At 41.7% G+C, this 16,096-nt stretch overlaps 2 protein-coding genes across 3 annotated transcripts in view; both read right to left on the reverse strand.

The window, feature by feature from the left end:
* The window catches only part of LOC133546908 (gastrula zinc finger protein XlCGF57.1-like), a 106,062-nt gene extending 89,966 nt beyond the window's left edge, over positions 1–16,096 (reverse strand). Inside the window, exons 1-3 of one of the 2 annotated variants that reach the window (XM_061892757.1) lie at positions 15,690–16,096; positions 14,423–14,689; positions 3,970–6,190 (exon numbers count right to left, since the gene is read on the reverse strand). In XM_061892757.1, the coding sequence (XP_061748741.1) occupies positions 5,220–6,190; positions 14,423–14,689; positions 15,690–15,792 (1,341 nt within the window). In that variant the 5' untranslated portion in view covers positions 15,793–16,096 and the 3' untranslated portion in view covers positions 3,970–5,219. Of the gene's footprint in view, positions 1–3,969; positions 6,191–14,422; positions 14,690–15,689 lie in introns of those variants that run through there. The other variant, XM_061892753.1, reaches the window with a different exon arrangement.
* On the reverse strand, positions 236–1,248 carry LOC133546906 (uncharacterized). The gene is made up of 2 exons (XM_061892751.1): positions 500–1,248; positions 236–388 (listed from the first exon to the last, which is right to left on the reverse strand). The coding sequence occupies exons 1-2, from the start codon at positions 1,046–1,048 to the stop codon at positions 284–286; spliced, it is 654 nt and encodes a 217-aa protein (XP_061748735.1). The 5' UTR covers positions 1,049–1,248; the 3' UTR covers positions 236–283.

Below are 16,096 nucleotides of genomic sequence, written 5' to 3' on the forward strand. Positions count from 1 at the left end.
ATTACAAGGAGTATAAACAATACATATGGTTAATATCTGCCCTATACCTTTGTTAGGTCACAATTACAACGTATTATTTAAAACATAATAAAGAAAATCAATTAAAATCAAGATAAGAGTGGAAACAAATTTACAAGTGAAGCAAGCTTTTTAGAAACTACTGACTTTTATTTTGTTGAACTTAAAATGTAACCCATTGTGGTGCACAACACAAGCGGAACAACATGAACACAGAGTAAACATAGCAGTGAAGACAACACATTGAACACATGGCCTGTAGCCACTAGCCTATACAACACTTGAGGGGCAGAGCTTTACTGTGTGTGTGTGTTGCAGATATACGTGTTGTTTTCCTCTCCATCTTGGGTCCGCACACTTCTTCTTGTTGCTGGTGTTCACAACCCAGAATAATGAAAAGATCAGGAATTTTACTAAGACTTCTGTCTCTCTTTAAGAAGACATGAGTGGCAGACATGTATCAACAGCATCACACACTTACTTCAGGCTCTGCAGACAGGCCACCAGCATTCTCCTCCTGAATCCTCCTCACCATGGCTGCAGAGGCTGGGGTTCTGGGGATAGGATTTCTTCTCTCCATTTGTGGTCTCACCAATGCCATTCCCAGATCCTCAAGAAAGGGCCGTCTTTTCTGGAGCTTCACTCGTTTCCACTCTGGGTTCAGTGCCATCCAAATGACAAAGGAGTTGTACGCTGAGATGTCCAACATGTCAAATATTATCACCAGTGGCCAGCGTAAAGTCCTCCGTTTGCAGCTGTAGGCCGTCACCAGCTTGTCCATGTTGTCTACCCCTCCTTTTGTGGCGTTATAATCCATGATGATCTCTGGTTTGTGATGTTCCTGGTCACAGATTCTTCCTTCCCCGTGCAGTGTACACATGAGCACCACATTCTGGCCTTTCTTCGGCACAAAGGATACCCGGGATGTGTCAGCCGTGTATACAAACTTGGAAGACTTGACACGCCTGTTCTTTGAAGTCAGCAGTTGAGGTGGGAGCTCTGACCTGTTTTTCCTTATTGTTCCCACCATGGTCAGCTTCCTCTTCAGGAGCTCCTGTCCCAGTTTGTGCAAAGTAGAAAAAATAGTTGCATGTGTTGTTGTGTCCACGGAGGCACTGAGACATGTCGAGGACTTCTCTCATTCCTTGTTTTTTCTTGGGGGCTCCTCCCTCAAGTTCCAAGCATATGAGGAAGTGACATCACAGGCAGCCCAGATCTTTGTACCATAATTGGCAGGTTTGGATGGTATTTACTGCCGAAAGGAGCAGCGGCCCCTTAAAGGCATCAGCTGTTCGTCAATGGTGACATTTGGCCCAGGGTTGTACAGCAAGGGGAGAGTGAACGGCGTTTGCAGGTAGTGTTGCAACCTTGCGTTTGACCCTCTGATGTTCTGTGTACATACACTCTGTCCTCCTCCTGTCTAGGCCTGCTGTGTGTGTGTGTGTGTGTGTGTGTGTGTGTGTGTGTGTGTGTGTGTGTGTGTGTGTGTGTGTGCGTGTGCGTGTGCGTGTGCGTGTGCGTGTGTGTGTGTGTGTGAACAGAACATCAATTTCCACACTTCTATTAGCCCCAGGTCCAGGGGACCCCGAACATCCTATATGTAACAGAAATGTGTAGGGGGGTGTATGGTGTGTGTTCATTAAATATGTATTCTGATATATGTTCTTCACAGAAAATGAGCCAAAGCCAGTGAGTCTCAGTTTGGAAAATTCATTAATTGTATTATTTTTCCTTTAATAAACATTAAAAACGGGTCCCACAGAGCCGAACACCACACAAGGATTAAGACAACTGCTGAAATGATGTATAAAGTAAATAATAATATGCTTCCAGAAGTGGTCCAGAAGATGTTTCAGATGTGAACCAGTAAATATGAACTAAGAGGGATTTATGAGTACTCAAAAGCAAAGGTATTAACAAATGTAAAACAAATAAATACACCATATAATGTTAATCTATAACATCAATAATAATTAAAAATGATTTCTGAATATCTCTATACACATATAAAAGTATGTTGTCCTGTTTATTCTCACCTTTACAGTCAAAGTGTTGTTTATTTTTTAATAAAGTACACAATGTTGTATATTAATAGGTTGATTGGCAACACTAAATGGTCCCTAGTGTGTGAATGTGAGTGTGAATGTTGTCTGTCTATCTGTGTTGGCCCTGCGATGAGGTGGCGACTTGTCCAGGGTGTACCCCGCCTTCCGCCCGATTGTAGCTGAGATAGGTGCCAGCGCCCCCCGCGACCCCGAAAGGGAATAAGCGGTAGAAAAAGGAAGGATGGATGTATGGATGTTGTATATTAAAACATGTACTTGACTTAAAAATGCAAAATATCTAATCTATAAATGTTAGGATCTGTGCTGATTTTGTTAGAAAGTCAAAGTCTGGACAGTTTATTTCAAATCCTGCAGTTTCATTTGCTGCTGCTGTTCTCACCAGCACACTTGTGTTTCTTACACTGCTACTTAGAAGACAATCCATCCATCCATTTCCTACCGCTTATCCCCCTTTGGGGTCACGGGGGGAGCTGGTGCCTATCTCAGCTACAATCGGGCAGAAGGCAGTGTACACCCTGGACAAGTTGCCACCTCATGGCAGGGCCAACACAGATAGACAGACAACATTCACACTCACATTCACACACTAGGGACCATTTAGTGTTGCCAATCAACCTATCCCCAGGTGCATGTCTTTGGAGGTGGGAGGGGCCTATCCCCAGGTGCATGTCTTTGGAGGTGGGAGGAGCCTATCCCCAGGTGCATGTCTTTGGAGGTGGGAGGAGCCTATCCCCAGGTGTTTGTCTTTGGAGGTGGGAGGGGCCTATCCCCAGGTGCATGTCTTTGGAGGTGGGAGGAGCCTATCCCCAGGTGTATGTCTTTGGAGGTGGGAGGGGCCTATCCCCAGGTGCATGTCTTTGGAGGTGGGAGGAGCCTATCCCCAGGTGCATGTCTTTGGAAATGTCACACTTGCCACTGACAGTTTGTGTTTTAGTTTCTCCTCTATGTGTTTAGAATATCCTGTCCTTAGTTCCTGTCAGCACTCTTATTTTAGTCCAGCTTCCTGTTTGTCTCCCTGTGTGCTGTTTTTCCCTCAGCTGCGGCTGATTGGCACCTGGCTACACCTGGCTACAATCAGCCCGCTCCTATTTTACCTGCTTTTTTCCTCCGGTCAGTGCTGGATTATTGTCGTTGCCACATGTCGCACTTGTCTTTGCTACCTGTCGTATCTTGTCTTGTCCATGCAGCGTTGCTGTAAGCTATGTTTAATTGCGGTTTTTAGCTTACTGCCTTTTGTTCCCTGCTTCCAGTTTGTTTTCTAAGTACAAGTACGACTTCTGTTTTCCAAGCTAAATTTCCTTTTTGTTTTCTAGCTCCCATGCTAGCTCTCTTGGGTTGTTATCCTCCCATGTGGGTGCTTTTTGTTTGTACCCTTTGTTTGGTTTTGTTCTAGTATTTTATATTAAAACCATGTTTCCTTATTCAATGCCTGACTCCGTCTCCGCATCATGGGGTTCGTCAACAACAAACTTTGACAGGAAGTGGGAGGAAGCCGGAGTACCCAGAGGGAACCCACACATTCACGGGGAGGACATGCAAACTTCACACAGAAAGATCCCGAGCCCGGGATTGAACACAGGACTACTCAGGACCTTTGTATTGTGAGGCAGACGCACTCACCCCTCTTTCACCGTGAAGCCTAGAAGAGATTCTTTCACCACACACACTGCAACTCAACACTTACTTACCAGTGTGTATTCTCATGAGTCTTTTCAAAAGCAGACTTTGTATAAAACTTTTACAATATATGTATAATGTAGCCTGCATGTTACTTAAGTAAAGCACTGTACAAGTATTAAGTAAACAATGAATTATATAACTGGGCTACATCCGAAGAAACTCAATTCAGCTCTAGGAATGGAGAGTAATGAAGACTGAACACAGGTTTTATGTTTAAATGGTACCAAATTATATTAAAGAATTATAGGGAAAATAAACAACAACAAAAAGACATGTAAATTGGAATGGCCATTCACATTTTCAACATAAATTACAGAACGTTCAATATTTACAATGTGATACAGTACTTGATTCAGTCCTTGTTTTTACCAAAGAGGGTATAAGCGCAACACGACAGTTCATTAAACGACCTCGCAAAGTCCACGTTGTGGTGGCAGTGTCCAGAGGGGTTTTAGTGAAGGTAACGGGGTAAATGTGAAAGTTCAGGGAGGACAGAAATGAACACGTTGCGTTATGGAAAACCAAAGGGAAAAAACAGAGCGGCTGCTGAGGAGCCTCCAAGCCGCCCGGCTCGGTTGGGTGGATTCAGTTGGGTTGGTTCAGTTCCAGGCATAAAGCTTCAGGCTCTAGCTTGCCATCCAACATGGCCAATTCCGCAGATAAATCCCACTTAAACACTCTCGCACGACGACCCACGGCTTCAGTAGTTGGCTCCTGCAGCAACGTCTCTCTCGCTCTTCCTGGAAGCAGCCCACTACTGGATTTTATGCTTCCCGCAATAGGTCACATGACCGCGTGACGCAATGACGCACGAGGTCACGTGACCGCGTGACGCAATGACGTACGCAAAGACACGAAAATAAATAGGATATTTAAGTAAAATGATATTTAAATAGAAAGATATTTAATTAGAAATAATATTCAATGGGGTTTTGAGAGGATATTTAAATACAATTATTTAAATAGGAAGATTTAATTACAAACAATATTCAATGGGGTTTTAAAAGGATATTTAAATGAGGATATTTAATGGGGTTTTGTCACCCAGGTTACAATAAGGTATGTCTCCAGTGTGTGTTCTCATGGCTACTTTCAATGTGCTTTTTCACACAAACGCTTTAACACATTCTGAGCAGGAAAAAGGTTTTTCTCCAGTGTGTGTTCTCATGTGTACTTTCAAAATGCTTCATTGTACAAAAGCTTCACCACATTCTTAACAGTGAAAAGGTTTTTTATTCATTGTGTATTCTCATATGTGCTTTGAAATGGTCCCTTCGGGTAAAATCTTTACCGCAGATTGAACATAAAAATGTTTTTTCTCCAATGTGTATTCTCATGTGTGCTTTGAAATGGTCACTTCGAGTAAAAGCTTGACCACACATTGAACATGAAAAAGGTTTTTCTCCTGTGTGTCTTCTAATGTGTGCTTTGAAAAGGTGCCTTTGAGTAAATCCTTTACCAAAGATTGAACATGAAAAAGGTTTTTCTCCAGTGTGTGTTTTTGTGTGGTTTACCAAATGTCCCTTCTGGGAGAATCCTTTGCCACAAATTGAGCACATGAATGGGTTTTCTCCAGTGTGTATTCTCATGTGTCTTTTTAACTGCTTTTCGCGCAAATCTTTTACAGAATTCTGAGCAAGTAAAAGGTTTTTCTCCAGGGTGTATTCTCTTGTGTGTGTTCAAATGTTGCCTATGAGTAAAATCGTTACCGCAGATTGAACATGAAAAAGGTTTTTCTCCAGTGTGTGTTCTCATGTGTCTTTTCAAATCGTACCTCTGAGTAAAATCTTTACCGCAGATTGAACATGAAAAAGGTTTTTCTCCAGTGTGTGTTCTCATGTGTCTTTTCAGAAGACTATAGTATTTAAAGGTTTTGTGACAGAGAGAAGATGTGAAGTGAGTGTTGTCAGTGTGACATGTCTTATCATCTTTAGAGTCTTCATCATCAGTGTCAGGAGAGTGTGACGTTGTGTCCTCACTATCTGATAGTGGAGCTAAGAGCTTGTCTGCTTGTGATCCTCCACAGTGGTCTCCATCAGCTTCTGTTGTCATGTGTTGTGTTGAGCTGCTGCTTGGAGGCTCCCCCCCTCCCCTCTCCTCACTTTCACCTTTCACCTCATCATCTTCACTCTTCACAGGGACACCAGTCACTGGCATCTTGATGACATCAACCTCCTCCAGTCCTTCAAGATGCTCTCCCTGCTGATTGATGCTGTGTTCTTCCTCTTCCTCTTTAATGTGAGGGCTCAGTGGATCCACCGCTTCCTTTTTAAATCGGGGTGTCTGTGGGTCCTCCTCTTCCTCTTTAAAAATGGGGGTCAGTGGGCATTCCTCTTCCTTCTTAATGTGGAAGGGCTGTGGCTCCTCCGTTCGCATCCTGAAGCTCCACTTCTGTTGCTCAGGGTGAAGATGTTCTTCACAGACGTCTGCAAGACAAACACAGCATCTCTGCTCAGTCACACAATGCATTCAGTACTTTTACATGCACTTAGGAAAAACAAGTTATTGTAAGAACTGTCTTGAAATCTCAGTGACGCACAAACACGCTGCTCTTTACAACATTATTCACAGGAAAAGAAAAACAAACCAGGACAACAGGACTTTTTACTGTGGATAGACGATATGGTTTAAATTAGATTTTGCGATTAAATTATTTCATATAGAATTACTAATAGAACTATCTTAAAACAGGTTACACAGGCTCCTAATTTAGTTGCTGAAATATGCAGTGAAATAATACATAATTTCCAGTATTTTTTTTCCTCGAATAAAGTAACCAGATATTAACAGTAAATAAACAAGTACATTAATAAAAATTGTTCGATATAATAATACAATTAGAAATGACACAATATGTTACTGCATATGTCAGCTGCCAAATTAGGAGCATTTTTTAACCCGCTTTGAAATTATTCTATTATCAATCACATAAACATATGATATATTGTGACATATATTGTTATTAGGATATATATTTGAGGTCATATCGCCCATACCAAACATTGGCTCCCCGAGTCATTTTGTTTGGCCCACCAAATATATTTATTTTTTATATTCTTCAGATGTGTGTGCATGTTTAAAATGTTGTACTCCTGTTCTACATCACGTGGAAGTGTCATGTCATGGGGATGGTGTGCTTTCAACTAAGGGTGTGACGATGAACATGATTCTTACACGTGTGTGTACTTCATTTGTATATGAATGTACTTTCCCTTGTGTGCTTAGTTTGACTGTAACTTCATAGTGGATAATATCTATAAACAACCTCAATTGTTTTACATCTTTAATTTGAAGGACTGTTTACTTATCTGACAAACTCAAAGGAAACTGCACTTTTTTAAATGTTGCCTATCATTCACAATCCTTATGTAAGACATGTTTTTAAACTGTTATGAATTTTAATTAGTAATTAAACATGAACAAAAATCAGCTAACATTGGAGTCAATGGGAGCTCTTCTATTAGACCCACAAAGTCCTCCAAAAACTGCCAACAATACACCATTTACATTTTGTGACCCGAATATTAACCAAGTATTAGTGATATTGTTATTATAAGCGCTAACGTTAAAGGCCTACTGAAAGCCACTACTAGCCACCACGCAGTCTGATAGTTTATATATCAATGATGAAATATTAACATTGCAACACATGCCAATACGGCCGCTTTAGTTGACTAAATTGCAATTTTAAATTTACCGCGGAGTGTCTTGTTGAAAACGTCGCGGAATGATGACGTGTGCGCGTGACGTCACGGACTGTCAGGAAATATTAGCTTAGCATAACACACAGCTAAAAGTCGTCTCTTTTCATCGCATACTTACACAGTAATTTGGACATCTGTGTTGCTGAATCTTTTGCAATTTTTTCAATTAATAATGGAGACTAAAAAGAACAGTGCTGTTGGTGGAAAACGGTATATTGCACCTTTGTTTTTAACACAGAGCGGTCAAGCGAACATGTTTCTCTACGTCAACCAGCATGTTTTTGGATGGGAAAATTGTGATATATATCTTACCGGAGACATCATTGGATTATTCGTCCTCCTGCAGTAGCTGTTTAAAAGGCAGCTGTGAGCTTGGCTCCTCTGCTTCTCTTTAAGACACTGGGTGTTCACCGCAGCCATCCGACCTCGAGGTATGTCTTTACAATCTCACTAAAACACTATTAAAAAATAAGCAGATAAGGGATCTTCCAGAATTATCCTAGTAAATGTGTGTAATTACATCTGAAACGCTCACAATGCCGCTGCCCGGAGCCGTCGCTTTTTATTTTATTTTATAAAAAAAAAAATTCTAGTCTTTCGCTATCAATATCATCATCCACAAATCTTTCATCCTCGCTCAAATTAATGGGGAAATTGTCGTTTTCTAGGTCCGAATAGCTCTTGCCGCTGGATGCTCCCATTATAAACAATGTGAGGACGTGAGGAGCCCTTACCCTTGTGAAGTCATCGTCTGCGACTTCCGGTAAAGTCAAGGCTTTTTTATCAGCACCAAAAGTTGCGAACTTTATCGTCGATGTTCTCTACTGAATCCTTTCAGCGAAAATATGGCAATATTGCGAAATGATCAAGTATGACACATAGAATGGACCTACAATCCCCGTTTAAATAACAAAATCTAATTTCAGTAGGCCTTTGAGGACCTACTTTTAGTGGCGCATAGATCACAGAAGTAACTAGCTTATGCTGCTATATTGACATATTGAGCTGCTTTCTCGCCTCTAAGAGGGTGAAAGCTAATTCTAGATTATATAAATCATGCTTCTCACTTATGTAGTAGAAGGTTGTGGACATAAACCGAGAACTTGGTCAACTCTGACATCCAACTTAGACCTGGAGATGGCAAGAAAGATTCGAAAATACGCTATTTTGCACCCACCCTTTTTTAACCATTTGTGAGGATTAATTCTTCATCTAAACGGGAAGATATGAACATACCATCAGTCGGCATCCCACTGAGAGCAGACATTGTATGCTTAAAATGAGAAAGATATGTAAATATGACATGTTATTAAGAATGTGACTACATTACATATATACTTACAGTGTGTATTTAAAGGGGAACATTATCACAATTTCAGAAGGGTTAAAACCAATAAAAATCAGTTCCCAGAGGCTTATTTTATTTTTGGAAGTTTTTTCAAAATTTTACCTATCACGCAATATCCAAAAAAACGGCTTTAAAGTGCCTGATTTTAACCGTCGTTATATCCGCCTGTCCATTTTCCTGTGACGTCACTGCGTGAAGCCAATACAAACAAACATGGCGGGTAGAACAGAAAGCGACATTAGCTCGGATTCAGACTCAGATTTCAGCGGTTTAAGCGATTCAACAGATTACGCATGTATTGAAACGGATGGTTGGAGTGTGGAGGCAGATAGCGAAAACGAAATAGAAGAAGAAACTGAAGCTATTGGGCCATATCACGACAGATATCGGCAACGAGGACAAATTCGGCGATCGCCTTCTAACCAACGATTGCATCTTTTGACCACTGGTGCAACTTGAATCCGTCAATTGGTATGTATTTGTTTGGCATTAAATGTGGGTGGAGCGAAAGGCTGGATACAAATATAGCTACAAATGAGGCATAATGATGCGATATGTACATACAGCTAGCCTAAATAGCATGTTAGCATCGATTAACTTCCAGTCATACCGTGAGCAAATATTTCTGATTAGCACATAAGTCAATAACATCAACAAAACTCAACTTTGTGATTTCGTTGACTTTATCATTGTAAATGCATCTGCTTTGAGTGTCGCAGGATATCCACACATCTCTGTGCCATCTCTGTCGTAGCATCGCTATCGTCGGTAAGGTGTGCAGAACAAACGAGGGACTTTCGCATCTTTTGACCACTGGTGCAACTTGAATCCGTCCATTGGTATGTGTTTGTTTGGCATTAAATGTGGGTGGAGGGAAAGGCTGGATGCAAATAAAGCTACAAATAAGGCATAATGATGCAATATGTACATACAGCTAGCCTAAAGAGCATGTTAGCATCGATTAGCTTCCAGTAATATGTCTGATTAGCACACTCCACGTAAGTCAGCTGGTGTTGTTACACCGTCCGACAACACACCGACGAGGCATAATGTCTCCAAGGTACGGAAAACAGTCGCAAAAACGGAAAATAACAGAACTGATTTGACTTGGTGTGTGTAATGTGTTTGAGAAAATGGCTGATTGCTTCCCATTGTGACGTCACGGGTGAAAGGTCATTGCTCCGGCAGCGTTTAAATCGCCAAATCCACCCTTTTAGAGTTCGGAAATCGGTTAAAAAAACATATGTTCTTTTTTCTGAAACATCAAGGTATATATTGACGCTTACATAGGTCTGCTGATAATGTTCCCCTTTAAAATGTTAAAGGTGGATTTAAAGGCCTACTGAAAGCCACTACTAGCGACCACACAGTCTGATAGTTTATATATCAATGATGAAATATTAACATTGCAACACATGCCAATACGGCCTTTTTAGTTGACTAAATTACAATTTTAAATTTCCCGCGGAGTTTCCTGTTGAAAACGTCGCAGAATGATGACGTGTGTTTGTGACGTTATTGGTTGGAGGGGACATATTAGCGTAGCACCATTTGCGGGCTGAAAGTTGTCTCTTTTCATCGCACAATTACACAGTATTCTGGACATCTGTGTTGCTGAATCTTTTGCAATTTGTTCAATTAATAATGGAGAAGTCACAGTAGAAAGATGGAGGTGGGAAGCTTTAGCCTTTAGCCACACAAACACACGGCTTTACTATGGATCAGAACGGTCAAGCGAACATGGTTCCCGACCACTTGTCAACCGGCAGGTTTCGCTGAGAAAATTGTGATAAAAACTCGCCTCTTACTGTAGATCAGCTGAGCTTGCGCCGTCCATGCAGCTGCCGTCAACTTCCCTCAGAGACTGACGTCAAGACACCCGTGGACACACCCCTCCGACTATCAGGTACTATTTAACTCACTAAAACACTAGCAACACAATAGAAAGATAAGGGATTTCCCAGAATTATCCTAGTAAATGTGTCTAAAAACATCTGAATCCATCCCAATGCAATCGCCTTTTATTTTAACTTATTTTATTTTATTTTTTTTCTAGTCCTTCGCTATCAATATCATCATTCACGAATCTTTCATCCTCGCTCAAATTTTCTCGGTCCGAACTGCTCTTGCTGCTGGAGGCTCCCATTAAAAACAATGTGAGGACGCGAGGAGCCCTCACACTTGTGACATCATCGTCTGCGACTTCCGGTAAAGGCAAGGCTTTTTTGTCAGCACCAAAAGTTGCAAACTTTATCGTCGATGTTCTCTACTAAATCCTTTCAGCAAAAATATGGCAATATCGCGAAATGATCAAGTATGAAACATAGAATGGACCTGCTATCCCCGTTTAAATAAGAACATTTCATTTCAGTAGGCCTTTAAGATGTTATTTAGAGCACTTTGAAAGCAGAATAGAGCGGCTACCAATGACTCAATTGCTCAAGGTTTATTTTCTATTTAGGATGCATTAACCATCGACCTGCTCAGTGGCCTTTTGGTTAGAGTGTCTGCCCTGAGACTGGAAAGTCATGAGTTGAAACCCTGGCCGAGTCATACCAAAGACTATAAAAATGGGACCCATTGCCTCCTTGCTTGGCACTCAGCATCAAGGGTTGGGGGTTAAATCACCAAATGTTTCCTGAGGGCGGCCACCGAGGAGCTTTTAACTACCTCGGCGACCTCGGCCCAAGAAATAGGAGAGCCCACCACAGATTTTCCAGGAACTGCTTCCTCATACGAAGATGTGTTGGTGGGATTGAAGAGGTCTTCTAAGTATTCCCTCCACTGATTAACAACAGCCGCAGTAGAGGTCAGCAGCAAACCATCCTCACCATACACGGTGTTGACAGTGTACTGCTTCCCACCCTGAAGCGGCGGATGGTGGACCAGAATTGCTTCGAAGCCGCCCGGAACTCGTTTTCCATGGCTTCCCCAAACTCCTCCCATGTCCGAGTTTTTGCCTCCGCGACCGCTGAAGCCGCACTTCGCTTGGCCAGTCGGTACCTGTCCACTGCTTCTGGAGTCCCATGAACCAAAAGGACCCGATAGGACTCTTTATTCAGCTTGATGGAATCCCTCACTGCTGGTGTACACCAGCGGGTTCTAGGATTACCGCCACGACAGGAACCAACCACCTTGCGGCCACAGCTCCAATCAGCCGCCTCGACAATAGAGGCACGGAATATGGTCCACTCGGACTCAATATCCACTGCCTCCCTCGTGACATGTTCAAAGTTCTTCCAGAGGTGGGAATTGAAACTCTCTCTGACAGGAAACTCTTCTAGGCGTTCCCAGCAGACCCTCACAAGCTCACCACAAGGTGGTGATTGGTAGAAAGCTCTGCCCCTCTCTTCACCAGAGTGTCCAAAACATGAGGCCGCAAATCCGATGACACAACTACAAAGTCGATCATGGAACTGCGGCCGAGGATGTCCTGGTGCCAAGTGCACATATGGACACCCTTATGTTTGAACATGGTGTTTGTCATGGACAATCCGTGACAATCCGATAACAAAGCACCACTTGGGTTCAGAGCCGGGCGGCCATTTTTCCCAAGCACGCCTCTCCAGGTTTCACTGTCGTTGCCAACATGAGCGTTGAAGTCCCCCAGCAGAACAAGGGAATCAGCGAGGGAGCACTCTCCAGTATTCCCTCAAGGGAATCCAAAAAGAGTGGGTACTCTGAGCTGCTGTTTGGTGGCTAAGCACAAACAACAGTCAGGACCCGTCCCCCCACCCGAAGCCATGATGTTGTGTGCCAGGCTTCACTAATATAAGAGTAGCTATCAGCTGGCAACAACCCTTGACTAGATAAGGTGAGTGCATTATCATCACAAAACTGTATTAGGTGTCTTGCATTATCAGAGCTGCCATCAGAAATATCAGCATTCCAGTCACCGACCACATAAATACACGTACAGTGATTATCCTGTATAAAATAATTAATAAAAGCAAGTTTAAACATGGATTCATCCTCATTGTCTTTACATTCATACAGAGTGTACACATTGAGAACAATAAACTCCCTATTGTCGGACTTATACTGAACAGCAATACACTTCGAGCCTAATAACACTAATAACTGGATCGTGCTTTTTGTGCCAGAGCACAGCAACACCTCCCGCTATCCTCCCTCATACAATTCCCATTATTAAAATAATTCAACAGCCCCAGGTCTAGTTTTGGGAGGAATGTCTCTTGTAAGCCTAACATGTCAAAGTGGAGCAGCAGGTTGTCAACAACTACACGCCGAGCCCGGTCCCCGGCGCTGGATATTAGATTTTTGTTTTCTCTTTGGCCTCAGTCTGGATCCCCTCTCCAGGGTCCCAGGCTTAGACTGATTTTTTTTTTCTCACCTCTCCTCCTTTTTACCAGTTTCTCACCTTTTTTTTAAAGGGCGGCGGAAGTTGGCAGACCTGTTCTGTCTCCCTGTAATGTTTGTCTGCTCTTGAATGGGATTGTGCTGAAAATCTTAAATTCTCCTCTGAGATTATTAAAGTGTTTCTGATTCTGATTGTGTTTCTATCAGCCATCTTCAAACATAATTAACTTTCCGGTACAATTTCTTAAATTTTGATTCGCCGAAAGTTTTATCAGTCACAAATACTGCCTCAGTTTGCAATCGGACAACTTTACCGCGAGGAGGCTATTGGAAGAAAGACTTTAGAAAGACAAGAAAACTTTGCTAATTAGTACTAATAAACTAGATTGATTGAGACATCGCTGGACAGCAGAGAAGTAACTAAATCCAAACAAACGTTGAAATTATTTTTTTAAGATATCTGGCTTGTATTTTAAGTAGGGATATAAATCCTTAGAAATGTATCGATATGATACCCTAATCGATACCAGTATTTGTCGGTACTTTTTTTGGTACTACATGTCATTTGTGGAAATAAAAAAGTGGAAAAAGTCATTTTAAATAGCATTCCTATTAGCACAAGAGGTTGAACACCTCCAACATGATGTTCTGTAACATCTCAGAGCAGGGAAGTCTTTTATCAGCAGCTGTTTATTTGAAGTCTTAAAGAAGTCAACTATGTGTGCAGTGCAAGGTGAAATGCACTTATGTCATCTTCTTCTCAATAACACACACATCAAACTTTGGTTGCTTCCTTATTTGTCATCATTCAAAGCTGATTGTAATGTGTAGCAGCGGCAGCTGAACTCAATGTGACAACGTGTCATAGTTACCTCAGTCAGCTGGAATTAAAAATACAAATAGTTGTGTCTTTAATCCAAAATTTTCACGGTCCTCATGGACGACATAATTAGGAACCAGTATTAATTAAAAAAATGGTACTTGGTGTACATCCATAATCTTAACCACTAAACCTTTGAAATATGCTGACATATGTGCTGCTAAAGGTAAATAAACAGTAGCCATATTGAATGTTTGCCTTCATTTGACCACGTGAGGTAAGGAGGACGGCCTCTAGGTCACATGGTTACACCCCAGCAATTACACTGTTGATGATTGATGAGCATTCATATTTAAATGGTGGTGTTAAAAAGCAAACATATCTTCATCTTTAGTGATAAATGTGTCCCCCGGATGAACATGTGTCACAAACATTGTATTAGATGATATGTGGATGTTGTGCTTACTTGGACTGTGATGAAGCTGTGAGGACTCAGGTGGTTTGTCTTCATGCTCTTCAGTCTTCACAGAGACAACAGTCAGTGGAAACTTGCTGACATCAGCCTCCTCCTGCCCTACAGGACACTCTCCCTCCTCTTCCTCTTTGAAATAAGAGGGCTGTGGCTCATCTTTGTCCCCTTTAAAATGTGAGAGCTGTGGATACTCTAAAGTGAAACTGTCCCCCTGCAGATGAGGGAGACATTCTTCTTGGTGTCCAATCAGCTGATGGATGTCTACAGGACACAAACAAAACACATTTTAACTCCTACATGCTGAATATTAAATTGTACATGAAATATAGGGCTGTGGCTATTGAAAATTGTATTAATCAAGTGTTCTAATGGAAATGTTTCCGATTAGTTGAGTAACTGGAAAAAACAGTGTTGCTTGGTTAAAGACAAATTTAAGCGACTATAAGACATTTCATTTAATAATGAACGGTCAATTGGTTTGAGATGGTATGAGATCAAGATGTCATCTTTAGATCAGGCTTTGTTTTTTTGACAATCACAGCCACGTTAAAAAGTTAAAGTACCAATGATTGTCACACACACACTAGGTGTGGGGAGATTATTTCCTGTATTTGGCCCATCACCCTTGATCGCACCCTGGGAGGTGAGGGGAGCAGTGAGCAGCAGCGGTGGCCACGCCCGGGAATAACTTTTATGGTGATTAAACCCCGATTACAACCCTTGATGCTGAGTGCAAGGCAGAGAAGTAATGGGTCCCATTTTTATAGTATTTGGTATGACTGGGTTGGGGTTTGAACTCACAACCTACCGATCTCAGGGAGGGTGCACCAAAATGAAGGAAATAACAGGTCAGTATGCTTTTACACACATATATAACTTGTCAAACCTGCCAGCTAGCAGGCTAGGTTTACGGCATCAGTAACCATGGTAACTGACTCTGACTTTGTCTTACCTCTCTTATTTTTGGAGGTAAAACTCTCGAGCTTTACATACTCAGGACTTTGCACTTAACCTGCTCTCTGGAATATCCCCCCGGTGACTGTGTGAGTTTTGTGTGAACATGTTGATACACATTGTTACAAACATCAACCTCTCATAAATATTGTGTGTCTGACAATGTCTCCTTCTTATCAACAATGTAAAACAATCAGTGCATCATCCTCACATGACAATTCATCTTCCTGTAGACAATTTATTGAAGAATAGTGTTAATAATGAAATATAAAGTTAGTAAAGATGTGAGAGTAAGAAGTAAACAAACCTGTTCTGTGTAACACAACTTGATGTTTTTCATGTTGTCGCTCCTTCTCCTCTTTTGTTGGACAAAGTTCCTCCTCGTACTCTGCTATGGTTCTTTGGCACATTTTCACACAATCACAACACTTTACACTCACACTTGATCTCTACTTAGTGATGTGTTTTGATCACTTCCGCCTCTCTTTGTTAGCAGCTAACAAGCTAAACTAACTAGCAGGCTAAGCTAGCTCGAGAAGCATCAAAGTGCGCTCAGACTAATATAACCAGATGCAAACAGTTATTAACAATGTTTACTCTATTTACTAGAGTGTAATAAAGGACATATATGTGTCCATGGAGGCACAGATTAAGAACACTGAACTGTGACGACTGCAATAACGTCTTCACCGTCAGACGCCATCTTGCTTTATC

This window comes from Nerophis ophidion, unplaced genomic scaffold (genome assembly GCF_033978795.1).
Source record: "Nerophis ophidion isolate RoL-2023_Sa unplaced genomic scaffold, RoL_Noph_v1.0 HiC_scaffold_48, whole genome shotgun sequence".
Lineage (NCBI taxonomy): Eukaryota > Metazoa > Chordata > Actinopteri > Syngnathiformes > Syngnathidae > Nerophis > Nerophis ophidion.